Source organism: Oxyura jamaicensis, chromosome Z, assembly GCF_011077185.1.
Source record: "Oxyura jamaicensis isolate SHBP4307 breed ruddy duck chromosome Z, BPBGC_Ojam_1.0, whole genome shotgun sequence".
Classification (NCBI taxonomy): domain Eukaryota; kingdom Metazoa; phylum Chordata; class Aves; order Anseriformes; family Anatidae; genus Oxyura; species Oxyura jamaicensis.
The window spans coordinates 35,397,010-35,413,795 of NC_048926.1; the positions used below are offsets into that span (position 1 = coordinate 35,397,010).

Sequence of the window (16,786 nt, forward strand, 5' to 3'; positions counted from 1 at the left end):
CTTTTATTTTTGATGGCAAGAATTGATATTTAACATTTATTAATATGGTGGTGTTCTGCAGTTGTGGAAACTCGTGTGATTTTATCTTATTCCCAAGCAGGCCACCTGGAAAGGTTTTTTTTTTTTTTTTTTTTTTTTTAATTGGACACAACTTATCCTGTTCTGTTCAGCTATTTCTTTGATGTTTACTTTGTGTACACTATTCAGATTCTCAGATTCAATAAACCTTTACTGTGATCTTTTTTTTTTTTTTTCATTTTTTTTTTCTATTTAAGTTAGGGTAGCCTTTTCATTCCTGCTTCATTTACAGTTCTTTCAGCACAGACAAAAATGTGGCAGAACTTAGAAGTAGCAATTTCACCTACATGAGTGAAACTTGGAGTCCATCTACAGCTATTTCACAGACTACTTTCAAAGCTGTCCAAGGAAGAGAAAATGATTTGAGGTTAATCTGAACTGCTTATGTAATCAAAAAAAGATCAATCATATGAGCATGTCTGTGTTCATCTCTTCAAAACTTCATTATTTTGAATGCTATCAAAAGGCCAGTATTTGTTTGTGTCACGGCAAAGTTTAGGTAAGAAGTAGGTTGCCAGAGACTGAACACATGTTGGATGTACAGCAGAATTCAGAGGAAGGTTGTGGGGAATTCCCTCACCTGGTACTGTACATATATACTTCTTACATATTCATTAGAAACAGTTCAATATATATATTGTAGTTCTCGCTTTGTGTGTGTAATGGGGGAATGATGTGTTTAGAAGGATGTGACTGAAAGTTACACGTTGGTCTTGTGTCATCTTGTGTGGCACTGTGCAGCTCCCGAGCCTGAGGTCTGGAGTTTGTAGGAACCTCCAGGACAGAACAAAGGGCAGTCTCCCCTGCTTGTGATGGGTCTCATGGTACTGGATAAAGCTTTTTGGAGTCTTGCAGAAGCCTGAGTCTCTCAGCTCTTCTAATAAATAAATGAACAGAAAACCCAACAGCTACTTCTGTGCTGTTATATGCAGGACAGTAAAGGCAAAAGCTAAGGAAGACTGGTGGTAAGTAAATCCAGTTTCTTAAAAAAGCAGACAAAACTAGACTGAACAAAAAGCCTATGAGCTGCTGATAAATTAGCATCAGTAATTTTGATTGTTTGACCCAAGGTTTTTGAACATTTGTGGTGGAATACTGTGTGTACTTCTCTGTGCTGTAATGATGTCATGACCCTTAGGCTAATTTGTTAGTCATTTTAAGTAGTTCAGTGTAAAAGTACACACTGAATCATGCATGAGAGATATAAAAAAATCTTCAAGTTCTTTTATCAGTTTAGCCCTGCTCTTCATATTGCTGATTAATTGAGATTTGAATTAAAATTATTTTGAAATTATAGATTGTTTATTAGATATTGTAGTTTATTCCTACGTTGTGGTTCAAAAATTTCTTTATAGTTGAACTAATGCCATTTAGAGTGTAAGAACTGCTGACTTACTTAGTGTCCTCCTAAATCATATAAAAGAAATCACGTTTCCATTGCTGTTATTTAGTGAGTTTTTATTTGGCTTTGTATGCTTTCTTTGATGGGCCCCTGAAAGAAGTACAAAACGTCTTTTGACATTCAGAATGAACAGAATCCATGTTCCTTATAGAACTTAATGCTTTTTGGAAGCCTGCAGCATTTTTTCCAAGCCTGAGAAACATTTTTATTTTTTCATTCTGCTTCTGCCTGTGAAGAAGCAATAGGTCATGCAGAATCTGCAACCTACACACACCATGGCTTTTTAGATGACATAAGGCATTTCCAAGACCTGCTCATTCTGGATTTTTTGAGTAAACAGGAAAAAAGTGTAGAATTTATATAGACTTTAGACTAGGTAGATAGAAATCGAGGATCATAAGTAGCATAAGGTGATAGCTCTCACTGAGAGGGTATATTTTTGGTTTCAAAATAGAGGTGGAGAACCATACTTGTGGCCTGATTGGAGTAACCTAATTAATACGATACCACTTGAGTTCTTATTTATATACTGCAGGCCTAGTTTGGGTGTTATCTTTCTGCAAAAAGCAAATGCGGTCATCTACTGTAATGCACCATAATCCTGTTAGTTATCTGTTTGCTTGCGTGCCATAGAGTCACCGGACAGTCATTATACTGGTAACCTAATTTGTTAGAGTACAGTGATGTCTCTTTCAACGGCTTTAAAAGAACAGTTTGTGCCCCAATTCTCTTTACATGAAGTTTTTGTTACCTGTGTGGCTTAGTTTGTAATTACCAGAAACAAAATCTCCCCATCAACTCTTTAAAAGTTGTGTACATCTTACAGTGGTAGTTTCATAAAACCAGAGAAATTTAATGTGAGACAAACTGTTTTTTTCTTGATGCTGTAGTCCAGTTTGTGTGTAAGCTGGTAATAACTTGAAATTGGAGGATCTTTTGTTTATCTTTCTTTTATTTACTTACAATCTTATCTGCCTTATCTGATTTGTAGTTAGTGTTAGTAATGCATTCTTAAAATAGGAGGGTGAATTTCTCTGGATTAATAGCACTGTGTTGTTAAAGCATCAAATCTTCATGAAGTTTTCTTTCCTGTGCAGTTGAAGAAGTATGGCATTTAAATATTTCAATGCATGTAAACTAGAAGTGACAGTATTCAAAAGAATAAGATATTTCTGAAAAAAAAAAGTCAACACAAAAAGTCAACTTGCTGTCCTCACGATCCTAAACGGCACCATTTCAAGGTCACTGGAGCCAAGGCTGCCCTTGAGTTTTACATCCTCCACCAGTTCCTCCTTGGTGGAGAGAACAAGGTCCAGCACAGCGCCTCTCCTTGTTGGTTTCTCTATCACTTGGAGAAGGAAGTGATCACCAGTGCATTGCAAGAACCTCCTGAATTGCCGGTGCCCTGCTGTGCTGTCCCTCCAATATATACCTGAGTGGTTCAAGTCCCCCATGAGGACCAGGGCTGGTGAATGTGAAGCTGCTTCTGTTTGTGGAGGGCCTCAGCTGCTTGGTCTTCCTGATCAGGTAGCGTGCAGCAGACCCCCACTATAATGTCACCTGTCTGTGCCCTCCCTTTAATCCGGACCCCCAAGCTCTGTCAGCTCCTCACCCATCCCCAGGCAGAGCTCCACGTACTCCAGCTGCTCCTCGTCTCCCCTGCCTGTCCTTCCTTAGGAGCCTGTAACCTTCTATAGCAACTTCAGTCATGGGAGCCATCCCACCACATCTCCATGATGCCAATGAGATCGTAGCCCTGCAGGTGTGCACGTCTCTAACTCTTCTTGTTTATCCTGAATGCTACAGGTGTTAGCATAGACACACATAACATTTGAATTGTTCCCACGATGAAGCTGACTCCTTTGTGCTGACCTTCAGGTGCTCTTCTGCTGACTCGTGACCCTTCTCCATGCTCTGGGCACCTATCACTGACACTGGTGTCCAGCTGGGAGAAGCGGGATGGATTGAGATTTTGTCCCCCCACAACTCTAGTTTAAAGCCCTCCTCACCAGCTTGGCATGCCAGTGACTGAAGATGCTCTTTCCCTCCTCTGACAAATGGACCCCATCAGCCCCCAACAGTCCAGGTTCTCAAAGCGAGTCCCACTGTCTAAGTACACAAACCACTATCTGCCCCAGCCCTGCAACCATCTGTTGATTTGCCAGATTCAGCTGGCCCTTTCAATCCCGTTCCCTTTGACCAGGATGAAAAAACTACCTGTTCGTAGGAGTCCTTTACTGCTTGTCCCAGGAGGGACAATGTATCTATTTTTATATCCATAAAAAGTGAGAAGGTGGGTAAAGAGGACATTAAGTGGGAAACCCATGAAGAAGCCAAATGGTGGAGATGAAGGTAGGAACTCAGGTCTTCTATTTCAGATCTTAGGGTTAAGACAAATTTGTTCAGAGGGGAAATACTGTGTTGGTTATCTAGCTGATATTAGGGAACTTCTGGTTAACAAATGAAATCTATAATATCTGAGGATATTGTTAGGTTCTGGAAGCTTAAAAGAAAAAGCAAGCAGAGAGATTGATAGCCATGATAGTGGTGATTTTCCTTTTAGGTCATATATTGTCCTCATGCACATTCTCTTTAAGATTTAAAAAATAGTAAATGTAGCCTAAGCTGCACCTTTCAGATTTTTACCTGTTTCCCTGTGATTTTTGCCAAGCTCGAAATTTGATTGTTTTGCTATATTAATTTCTAATTTTACGTTAGGCTGTGTTTAGTAGGCTTGTTCTTAGCATTTGTACATAAATCATGCGCTAGACTATGCTTTCTTATTTTTTCTCAGCAAAATTTTCTTCAACGTTCTGCTGATCTGTTGTAATATTTTTATATAATTAACCCATTATGATTTTAGTTTGTAACATAACTACATGAATATGACTGCTTCCAGTAATACTACTGTGTTGGAATAAAAATACACCAGTGCAAAATAACATCTTTTGTGTAGTAGAACATACAAATATAGAAAAGCTTTTAGCTGAGATTTAACTTTCACAAACTTTCTGAAGTGTATTTAAAACAAAACGCAACAGCAAAATTGTTTTATTGTTCTCATTGGAGATTTTTTTCAGAAGCTTTTAAATGATACAGGTTAGCTGAGTGGATGTGAGACAGGTACACGGCCTGTTTTCAAATAAAATCTTAGAGCTGCATATGGTAAAACTTAACGTTGAAGCAAGCATTCCAAGCTTGATTTTTATTAATAGAAATTGTCCTACTATTAGAAGTACTAGGAACTGATGCAGCAAAATGCTGCCTTGTTTGAATAACGTTGATTTTTGCTGCCTTATTTGCATACTCTTGCGTAGTTGATTGTAGATCTTGGTCTTCCTTCAAAAATTCTGCGTGGTTAAATTTTTGTTTATTAAAAAGAACTCCTTACGATGTTAGTATTTCATGAGAAAGTGAATACCTTGTAGTTAATTCTCACTAAAATAGTTTTGTTTTGTTTTTTAATAATTGTGTTCTGAATATTCACGGGATATCTTTTTTGTCTATAAAAGCTTTCGCATAACACTTAAAATATTTTTGTCTTTTTTTTTTTTTTTTTCCTGTTTTTAAGGCTGATAAAGAATTTGTGTGGTCTCTGTGGAAATGTCTTCAACTGTCAAATCCAGATTTAACACAAGCTGTCAGCTTGGTTGTGGAAAGGTGAGTTTGAAGATTTAACGATATTTTAAAAAACAAACAAAAGTGCTGATACCACACTTTTCATCTTTTTAATTGGGAAAAACGCAGGATTCTAAAAACGTGTTACAAAAATTCCATTGTTAAATTTTGTCAAGAGTTCATAGAGTATTTTGCTGGTTCCCTTTTTTGGTTTAAGTTGAAATATATTTTCAAGTCTGTTTTTACTGTTTTACTGTGCTGCAATTGAATTCAAATCTTATTTTATAAATGTAGTGCCTGCTTGGATTTTCTGATGAAATAGCAAAAGGAGGTAAATGACATTTTCTGGTGTCATACTTAGATAACAGTTGAATGTGTAAATTATATTTATCTGCTTTCTTAAGGAAGTGAAAAGCTAAGGCATGATAAAAGAAGAGATGACCGTGCAATTTAAATAATGCTCCTCTGAGGATACTAATGATGAGGATTTCCTCATATTACCTACCTACTAGCATCTGACCGCTATAAATGTTAATTAATCATCACAGTATATGATTGATTGTTTTAGAATGCTATTATTTACAAATTCATAATTTTTGTAGGCCAAAGATAAGAAAAATGTGAATGGGTTGGTAATGTGACTATCAGAATTCAATCACTTGATTTTCTTATGGTCAAAAGATTTGTCTGTTCTGTGTCTCAGGGTGCTACGAGATTCCTTTTATAAAATTAAACAAAATATTTTTTAAAAAAACTTCTTTACAGTAAATCATTATGTTCTTTAGCAGGAAGTGCTTTTACTATAGTGTTGTCTCATCTTCTGTTCATCCTCTGCATTGTAAAAGTAATGGAAATTTTGTCTAAAATGTAGTATGACCAGAGCTAATTTTAATAAATATTAGCTAATTAGATGTAATAGTTGTTGATATCCAGAGGAAGAAATTGATGGTTCAAGCACATGTAGCTTATGTTAAAACAGTTTGTACCTGAGAATTCAGATGCCATGACCAGAAATGAATCAAGAATGGCTCGGGTTGGAAGGGACCTTAAAACTCATCTAGTTCCGCCCCCTCCCCACCATAGGCAGGGACACCTCCCACTAGATCCGGTTGCCCAGGGCCTCATCTAACCTGGTGTTGAACACCTCCAGGGATGGAGCATCCACAACCTGTCTGGGCAACCTGTTCCAGTGCTTCACCACCCTCTGAGTGAAGAATTTCCTCCTAACCTCTAATCTAAATCTCCCTTCTTTTAGTTTAAAACCATTCCCCCTTCTCCTGTCATTATCTACCCGAGTAAAGAGTCCTCCATCTTTTTATAAGTCCACTTTAATTATTGAGAAGTTACAATGAGGTCTGCCTGGAGCCTTCTTATCTCCAGGCTGATCATCCCCAGCTCTCTCAGCCTTTGTTCACAGGAGAGGTGCTCCAGCCCTCTCATCAACTTCATGGCCTTCCTCTGGACCTGCTCTAACAGCCCCACATCCTTCTGGTGCTGGGGGCCCAGACCTGGACGCAGCACTGCAGGTGGGGCCTCACAGAGGCAGAGCAGAAGAGGAAAATCCCCTCCCTCCACCTGCTGCCCACCCCTCTGCTGATGCAGCCCAGGATGCAGTCGGTGGCCTTCTGGGCTGCAGGCACGCACTGCTGGCTCATGTCGAGCTTTTGGTCCACCAGAACCTCCGAGTCCTTCTCTGCAGGGCCGCTCTCAGGGAGTTCTTCTCCCAGTCTGTGCTGATGTCTGGGATTGCCCTGACCCAGGTGCAGCACCTTGCACTTGGACTTGTTGAACCTCATTATGTTCACGTGGGCCCACTTCTCCAGCCTGTCTAGGTGTGTGTCTGTGTATGTGTGTATATATATTTATTTGGTATGCCCTCTCTTTCAGAAGAACATACTGCTTTGGAACACCTCTTGTGAACTCAAGACTATGTATCTATATTGTATCTTTCTCCTGTTTCTCAGAGTTATGGAATTAAGAGGGAAGAAATTGCTTTCCCAGCATCTTTTTAGGTGTTATCTTTACCCCAGAGAATCTCGGAATAGGTTTGTATAAAACCTATTCAGTATATAGGAGTTTTATTAATCATGACTTGAACTTTGGGGTTGCTTTGATTTGACAGATGGAGCAGTAGTGTGTATTTTTCTATTTAATTGATGTAGCTTCATCTCTTTTTCGTGAGAAAGGTTTAATTGCCTCTTTGGAAATAATTTCTAGCCCACTTTTCCTGTGAATCTTTTGCACAACCAAATTACAGCCCTGTATATTCTACAACATCTCTAGCTGTAGCTTTCCATAATCTTTCTGAAGTAGTGTCTGTTTCATGACTTTACCTTTTTGCACTCCTTTCAGAAAAGTTTTTGTCTCGTTTGCCACTTTATAGCAGTAAATACAATTATTGATATCACAACAGTGTCAGTTTATCTCGATTCAGATATGTTGATTAGATATTCATATAATTTGCAACCTAGCACTGCTGCTGGCCAGAAAATTGTAGGAAGGGTGAGTTTTTGGCTTTGTTAATCTAGCAAAGATACTTGGATTTAAAAGGGAGAGTGGTGGCATTATTCTATGTCGTAGTATGTTATATCTGATTAAAAAAAGAAAAAAGCAGAACTCTTCTTAGAGGCTTCTCTCCTTTCTCAGCTGTAATAGGAACATTGACCCTGTTGATAACATTTTCCAAGTTGGTAACGTTTTCCATCTTTGCTTGAACTACTAAGTGATTTTGGAATAGATAGAAACAGAATGAAATGGATGAATGAACTTCAGTTGTCTCTGCTTGGGACAGTGTGACATAGGTACCTCAAATGTTTGTGTAGCTTCATTTTCAATGTGTTCCATCTCCTAAAAATTCCATCACCAATAAATTTTCAGTGCCCACCTTCATTACAGACTGTCTGAGATCAAAAGCCAGCTACCTATTGGAATAAAACAGTATCTAAGAAGGTGTAGTCTTTCTGTACCCTAGATCTTGTATATAATGAACCAGTCAATATTGCCCAATGAAAAAACAGCCAGATTTTCTTCAGGAGATTACAATATCAGTAATAAAAAGATGGAAGTGTGAAAGGACAAAATGTTCCCTTATATCCTTGTATACCATGGATGCATAAAAAGGAGACAAAAGAAGTATGTATTAGAAATAGAGTGGGCAATACTAGCTACACAGTCAGGTAATTTATATTTGTAACATTAAAGTATTTGTTATAGTATCTTTAACAAATCAGAAAAAAAAGAAAAAGGCATAGTTTGGAGGATATAGAAGGGAATTAACAGTAGGTTTCTATTATTTGTCTGCTATTTTGAAGTGCTTTCATGGTCCCAAAATAGAAGTTCACCTGCCCTAAAATTGTAAAAATGTAACTAGTGCCTTTTTATGGCTGTGCTGTTGATTCCTATAATACACCAATGATATTTTACTTTTCAGCAGTCTTTGCAGTTCTTGCTGCATAACTGTAACTCCATTTCTATTTTAATATTCAGATATAAACAAAAAATTATCTTTACTGTGCAAATGAGAAATGCCTTTGGGATATGTAAAAGCCTCCAGGTATTTTCAAACAAGCCATTGTAAAAGTACATCTCATGTTAGTATACTTTCCAGCTACTTTAAATACTATTGATCTCTAGTATTATGTAAAGAGCATGCTATTTCTAGTTCACTGCCTTTTTAAACCTTTTTTTTTTTTTTTTTTTTTGATGATGAATTTAAAAAAAAAGGTGCTAGAATATACCTTTTACAGGTAAATTCACATGTGAACTCAAAGAGAGTCAAGGTTCAGATCACAGTATCAAAGGTTCTGAAACCTTTTGGAAATTCTCAGAGCTCTCCTTAGGACTTTTACAGTACGTGAAATCTTGGCAGGTCAACAGATTCTGATTTTCCTTTAGGGGCTTCTAGCTGACTTCTTTCCTTTCTTCTAAAAAGGAGGGTGGTCCATTTCTTATCAAACTGCGGCAGTGATACAAGACCTGGTGGAGATATAAATGGAAATTGTATTATGCCAGGTGATATCCTTCTAAATAGGTATACGTGGAAAACTTTCCTTAAATACATTTTTCCCCACCTAAATTCCAAGCGTACTGTCTTGCAAGACTTAGCAAAGAGTGAGAATTAATTTATCATTTGGGGCCACTCTGAGAAACAGTCCCAACCTAACAGTAGTGCCAGTAGTTGAGAGAGTTTTGTTGCTTTTGCTGGGGAGTTACTTCTTTCTAAAGGTGTACAGATAGAAGAAAACAGGGCTAAAGAGCAAGTCATCAGATAAACAAAAAAAAATTGGGGAAGATTAACATAAGAAGTTTAGTTAGCTACATTTTTCTGCATCTTGTGGATAGCAATTTGTTGAAAAAACATGAATTTGGTATAGATACCTCACTGACTGAAGATGTGCAGATGCACTAAAAATGACAAGTACTTTTTATGGAAAAGGGTAAGTGAATGCTTTGTATGTATGAGCAATATAGATTGATGCTAATTGAAAAAATAATTTAAAAAAATGTAACTTGCTTTCTTTGAAGAGATGATAAATAGCTTGCAGAAGTTTACTTAAGCCACTTACCATTTTACTCTTGTGCAAATTAGTGGGAAACAGTATGACAGAACTAGGAAGTAAACAAGATCTAATGCATTTTTAAAAGCGATTACCATTTTGTCACTCTGAGTTTAAAATGAAATGGACTCCCTTGTTATTATCACTCAATAAAGTGGATGGAATAATAGAGCATAAGGGTACAACCTTTCTATCTAAGGTCAAATAATTGTGATTGTCTACAGTTGATGAAAGTTTAATATCCTGTTTCATTAAAAATTCTCAGAACATTGAACATAAGTCAACATTCCATGGAGAAGAAAGTATTATGCAGCTTGCATGTGTGCATATCTGCATATCGGAGCACAAAATATTGACATGATAATTGCAGTCAAGCCTGATTGAACAGTGGCCTCTGGGAATTCAGCTGGTGTTGTACCAACTGGATGGCTGCTCAGGACACAGTTTGAAATGCAAGGTGCAAGTTAGCACTTTATTCAGCACAGGCAGGCATCATTTAAAAATCCTTGGGGGAAACCCTGGTGATGTGCAGATGTTAAAGCAGTCTGTTCTGAAGTGCTGATATTTTAAACACTGTGAGAGAGTTGTGTATTTTAGATGAAAAATGTTTGCAAAATTATTAGGGAAAAATGTCACTTTATTTTCTTTACTACTCTAGTGTAAAAATACGTTCAGTATTTTATGTGCATTGCTTAAAATAAGAAACAGGAATAAATCATCTAGCAAATTAAGTTAGAAATTGAAGAAAAAATATATTTCTATAATGATTCTTTTCCATTTTGTTATACATGCTAAATCTGGTAATAAATATAGTTCTATAAATAGTTTACTAAGGAAAAAATTTCATTTCACTTTTTTTTTTTGTAATCACACCTTATGTTATTTCTGTTAAGAAACAAGGATAGACTTACTCAATTTGATACAGAAAATATCTGCTGTCTTAGAGGAGTGCAATATGTATGCCATCAGTTTAAGTATTCTTTTATTTACTCCATGTAGTCTTAATCTTTTAAAAGTATGGTCTGTAACTACTAAAAGGAAAAGGAAAAAAATGAACTAATAATTATGTGCCATATAAAATGCATTATGAAGTATAATGATCTTCTAGGATCGGAGGTGAGAATAAACTGTACTGGTAAATGAAGACTGTTTACTTCTGTCTTTTTTATCAGAATAGGTGCACAGAAACAGGTCTCTAGCTGAAAGATAAAGGCATATGCTCTGTTTCTGCTAAACACTAACTGTACAGCCACAGGGATTAATGTAAATTACAATATTGGTGTCATATTTATAGTAACTTTGACTGTGTAATGTACAAGTTCACTTCACACACGGGCTGTTCATTGTCTATTTAGTAACCACACTGAATGTGTAATACTTACACATGTATGAATGTATACTTACTTAAGTATATATGCAAAGCAGTTGGAAGTGTGAAGACCAGGAGAGATGACAGTTACATTAAACGGTGCATTGCAGCAGTTGCCTGTAACTTTAAAAAAAATAGGCGTATGTTTAGAAGTGTATTTTATATTATAAAATACACATACTATTAAAATAAAATTTTTGATGATATGTTACCACATAACTCCAAGTTTGCAGAATACTCTTAACTTTCTTAGGTATTTAAGGCCAAGTCTATAGAACCTGCTCTGTGTTTTTTTTTTTTTTTTTTTTAATCTTGCTATTTGTAAAACTGAAAGGAGGTATTCCATGAAACCTGTGAACAGGAAAATTGATTTTTTTATTAGTTAAAATTATTTTCATTAAAACTATGTAAAGATGGCATCATTGCATGTAACTCTAAATTATTTTTTCTTGAAAATGGTTAATTGCTTGACTGATTAAGACATGTGGTAGGATAAAAGATGATTCTATTCCCAGAATGCTTTCGTTCAAGATTCTAGGAAGTATACTGTCTTATATACTTCTCTGATTTTTTTTTTGTTTTGAAAATCTTTTTTTTCCTTTTTTGTAATGATTATTCTGTTTTCACACCTCATTGTGAACACCTAAATGTTTCCTTATAGTCTAATGTTTCATTTTTGACAAGTCATTAAAAATGGGCCAAATCTCAAAGATCCTGTCCTGTTGTGTAATGTATAGTATAACACAGGAAAATATCAGGAAAAAAAACTTGAGTTTAAGAATATTTTTTCAGTTTCTTCATTTTTGTGGAAAGCTAAATCTATATAATCTCTGTAACTAAATACAGCTGTGTTAAACATTTGAAATAGGTAGTACTCAGGGGAAAACTGATTGGAGCTTAAAACTTGTACAAATTGACAGCCTCTCTTCACTCCATTTTTCATCCTAAAGAAGTCTGCAAATATTCTTAGCTCACATCATTATTGCTCATCAGTGGTTCTAATTAGCTAAACAGGAGTTTGTCTCAGTCATTGATCATCATCAGCTTCTTGACAGTGCCTGAATTTTTTCCCATATTCCAATGGACCTTTTTTAATATGTTGGCAATACATAATGACTCAATTAATAAAGTCAGATGAAGATTTTTCTACATGTTTCTTAAAAGGAGGAGAAGATGACTGCAGTTCTTAGCTAATCTCATTTTAAGGCACAACAGCAGATCCAAATATGATATGCAACTTGTAGTAACATTACCTTGAGTGTCTGTGGGGAACTGTCCTGTAATGAGTATTGGAAGTCATCCTATGCCAAGCAGGAGGAGCTGCTGATAAAGTTCCATATGAGATTTCAATTTATGCTTTAGTCTTCTGAAGACATCCATTGTGTGCTTGCATTTTTAAAATATTTTTTTTTTTTTTTTTTTTTTTTTTTTTTTTTCTGTCTAGAGCTGTGTGTGGTAACTAATCAAGCTGTTTTGGGGGACATTATACAACCTGCATAATCTTGAGAATCTGGAAAAAAAAAAAAAAACCTCACTCCTCATAGTCAAAAAAATCGTTAAATTTACATTAGATTTTTCCCATTTACCCCAGAGGGCTGTGTTGCCATTCAGAGGGACCTTGACAGCCTGGAGGGATGGGCCAAGAGGAACCTAGTTCAACTAGGGCAAGTGCAGGGTCCTGCACCTAGGGAGGAATAGCCCCAAACACCACCACAGGCTGGGGGCTGACCTGCTGGAGAGCAGCTCGGTAGAGAGGGACCTGGGAGTCCTGGTGGACAGCAGGTTGACCATGAGCCAGCAATGTGCCCTTGTGGCCGAGAAGGCCAACAGTATCCTAGGGTGTGTTCAGAAGGACATTACCGGCAGGCCAAGGGAGGTGGTCCTCCCCCTGGATGGGGCTTAGCCCTGGGGAGGCCACACCTGGAGTATTGTGTCCAGTTCTGGGCTCCCCGGTGCAAGAGGGACATGGAGATACTGTGGTGAGTCCAGAGGAGGGTTACGAAGATGATGAGGTGTCTGGAGCACCTGTTGTGCGAGGACAGGCCAAGAGAGCTGCTTGTTTAGCTTGGAAAAGAGAAGACTGAGAGAAGACCTCATTAATGTGTATAAGTATCTGCAGAGAGGGTGTCAAGAGGATGGAGCCAGTCTCTTTTCAGTTGTGCCCAGAGACAGGACAAGAGGCAATGGGCACAAGTTGAAGCATGGAAGGTTCTGGCTGAAAATGAGGGGGCACTTCGTTACTGTGAGGGTGACAGAGCACTGGCACAGGTTGCTCAGAGAGATTGTGGAATCTCCTTCTCTGGAGATATTCAAAACCTGCCTGGATGCCATCCCGTGCAGTATAGTCTGGGTGATCTTGCTCAGCAGGGGAGTTGGACTAGATGATCTTCAGAGGTCCTTTCCAACCTCGGCCATTCTGTGACGTATGATGATGATCATGATAGATCTGTGTTTTCAAACTTTGCTCCTTCACAGACTTTTTCAAAGTATTTGGTTGAGGATCATATAAATAGATAAAATACAGAATTTAATTACAAAAGTACGTTGGACAACTGGCTTTTCTGTGCATGTTTTCACATATACAGGCATCTTTTTTGCTTAAGTGATTAATAAAGATCTACTTTTTTTTTTTTTTTCCCTCTCCAGTCTCACACTTTATTCTTAAAACCTCTTTGGTGCAGCCTTGTCCTGAGGTTACAGGGCTCCGTAAGTGCTTGACTACTGATAAAACACCAGAATTAGGTATGCATACTGTTTTTCAGTTCTCAAGAGTAATCTGTTCACTTGCCTTGTTCTTGATTGGTTTATTCTTTCTTCTCCTTCTCTCTTTAAAATGAAAAAAAACACCTGTAGAATTCTTTTGAGACTTGCTTTGAGATATCTGCCTTGACCCATCAGGTTTTCAGATCAATTAATCCATTAGAAAACAAGTTTAATAATTTTTAAAGTGATGATTGCATGGCTGAGTTAAGAGGTTAGTTAATTATCAAGTATTTGTGTTTAATTAGGCTTGGTTTTAAAAAAGGTTGGCTCTCTGAGAGGAGTTGGTGGTAAGAGGAGTTGGAAAGACAGTGGCAGATTATGGATGATAGGTGAAGTAAGAGTGGTGAGACCAATGGTTTAGTTTAAAAATACAAAATAAAAACAGCTGAACTGAAATGGGGAGGGAAATAAATCACTCTGGGAGCAAAGCATGGATTGGCCATTTCAGTCAGCAATTGAGGTCAAGATTCCTTTGAGGACAGGAGGTAGCATTATTCAGTGGTTTGTGTGTTTTGTATTGTATCATCTGGCTCTGTGTTAGATGCATTACTATTCTAAGTATTTCATAGTAAATACTTTTTTTTTTTTTTTTTTCTATAGCTCTTAAAGTTTTGGATCAAGCTAAGCAGTTATATGTATATCTAATGTTAAAGTCTTGTTTTTTTTTCTTAGTTGTAATTAAGAGGTGAAGAAACTTGGAGTACCATAATATCTACAATTTAGTAAAATTGATATGATCTTCAATGCATCACTTCATCATGGTGTATTGTCATTACAAGAGAGAGAGAATCTTCCTCCCAGAATACTTCAGTTTTGTGTACTGCAGACAATATCTTTGAAAAAGACGTTTGGTAGCTGCTAAGGGTTTTTGAGCAAAGAAGCTGAATATGAGGAAGCAATGGAAGATTTAGACTGGAGCAGACTTTTGGCTCACTTAAGTTGCAAAATAACAGACAGTACCTATCATGAGCGGTAGGTAGATTTGTTTCAGGAATGTGCAAACTTCAGTGATGAGCATTGGACAAGTATCTACATTCTGAGTTTTTCATACACTTTATTATTAAAATTACTGTAGATAATCTTATATTACAAAGGTTAATAAACTTTTCAGAAATATTTTTTTTGGAAACCTGACAGTTTGAATTCTGGAAATTAGAGTTGTGGTTTAACCTTGGTAGGCAGCTGAGCCCCAGACAGCTGCTCACTCACTCCCCTGCAACAGTACGGGGATGAGAATCAAAAGGGTAAAAGTGAGAAAATGCACAGGTTGAGATAATGACATTTTAATGTGTAAAACACATTAAACAGGCAAGCAAAAGCACAATAACGAGTCCATTTTATTTATTTAAAAGTATATGGTATTGAAGGGCCTACAGGGACTTTAAAATCACTCATAGAATACGCAGATAATGCTGGAGAAAAAAATTGCCCATATCTACTCCCTGTTACGTAATACTTTGTTGCTTCAATAGATGAAGCTTTTTGGACAGAGATGAATGTTCTTATTCACTTTTGATAAGATTTACAGAGTTAGGAATGCCACTTTTCCCTTCCTTTCTACCTCTGAAAGATTCCCATTTTGGTGGAGCAGAAGGTGCGCAAATAGGATTCTTTGCTTCTAGGGGTGGCTTATGTCTAGCAATAATGGCAGTTTAACCGTATAACGAGAGCAGGGATGATCTGAATGAGTTTCTGCTTATTTGCCACCTGTGGTGGTTGGGATGCCTGAAATTGGCCATTTTTCATGATGAGAATAGTACATTTCTTGGATCATTTGTCACAGATGCATGTGACAGGAATATCTGCATCCCTACTATTAAACCGTTCCTTCTCTTTTTTCCTAAAAGAGAAGCCAGTAAGCACAGTAGTATTTAAAACAGTTAACAAACAGGATCTCAATGTGATGAGGTGGTTCTACAAAGTGTTAGTGACTTATCAACTGGTTTTCAGTGAAATGTTGTGATGATGATTATAGCCCTGTACTTATTACCACGTTGGAGAGGCTCTACTCATTTCTATTATGCAACCTTCCCAGTCTTCATCTTGTAAAAATTATATATTCCATCCATGTGTAAGATAGTAAATGGTAGAATTGTCATCTGTGATAATTCAGAAAAAAGGTTGTTTCAGACAGAAATGCAGTGTAGTTCAGAGAAGAACTTCACAAGTCCAAACAGCTTTGTGTGTGTCTCTCTTGCCAAGAAGGGAAAGGCATTCTGTTCAGTCTGTAGACAAGTGTACTTTCTGCAGCTGGGGAGGAATGAGACAGATAATTTTAGCTATTTAAAAATGTATTTTAAGACCTCTTGCTTCAGTTTCTTTTAGAACAAAGTTGTGTTAGCTGTTTACAGATGTAATTTGCTGTCACTTGCCATATGCTCCCTGATTAATTCTGCAAGGCCTGTCAGTTTCAGATAATTTAATTTTCTGTGCTTTAAAATGACATTCATTATCAGGACATGAAAAATTCAAATGATTAACTGCAAATTATGACTAATAAAGTGTCTTTTTTTTTGTTTGTTTCCAGAGAAAAGCAGAAAGCTGAAGTCAAGGACAGAAAGGTATTAGAGATTTTGCAAGCCAAAGACAGCAAAATAGAAACCCTAGAACAGGTTAGTATTATATTTAAATAGAGCAGTCGAGAAACTTTTATCATTGACATCAAATTTATATTTTTTGAGATGCAAAAATATTTTGTTGTGTCTTAAGGTGAAAGTCACAGGTGATTCAGAAATTACAGCTTTCTGATAAAGTGTCAGTTGAACTCAGAAGAGTTGTTCAAACAGATGACCGTTCACTTAAAAAGTTCCTCTGAGTTTAGATGAAACTTCTTCTGAAAAGTTTTAGTAAGTTGGTGCCTTATTTTACTTCACAGAATGACCTGAATTTGGATTTTAATCTAATAGAGTTCTGACTAGGTTTCAGTTGTAATATGCTTTTGGTTGGAAAGATTTAACAGTATTAAGCTAACTGTTACCATAAAGTGTAAGACAATACTGG

The 16,786-nt window shown here is 36.9% G+C and overlaps 1 protein-coding gene across 9 annotated transcripts in view; it reads left to right on the top strand.

Annotated features, from left to right (window-relative positions):
- Window positions 1-16,786, top strand: part of CNTLN (centlein) — a 272,348-nt gene that overhangs the window by 83,989 nt on the left and 171,573 nt on the right. For 5 of the 9 annotated variants that reach the window (XM_035310115.1, XM_035310117.1, XM_035310118.1 and 2 more), the window contains exons 2-3: window positions 5,052-5,140; window positions 16,314-16,398. In XM_035310115.1, the coding sequence (XP_035166006.1) occupies window positions 5,052-5,140; window positions 16,314-16,398 (174 nt within the window). Of the gene's footprint in view, window positions 1-3,554; window positions 3,576-5,051; window positions 5,141-16,313; window positions 16,399-16,786 lie in introns of those variants that run through there. The other 4 variants (XM_035310123.1, XM_035310120.1, XM_035310121.1 and 1 more) reach the window with 2 other exon arrangements.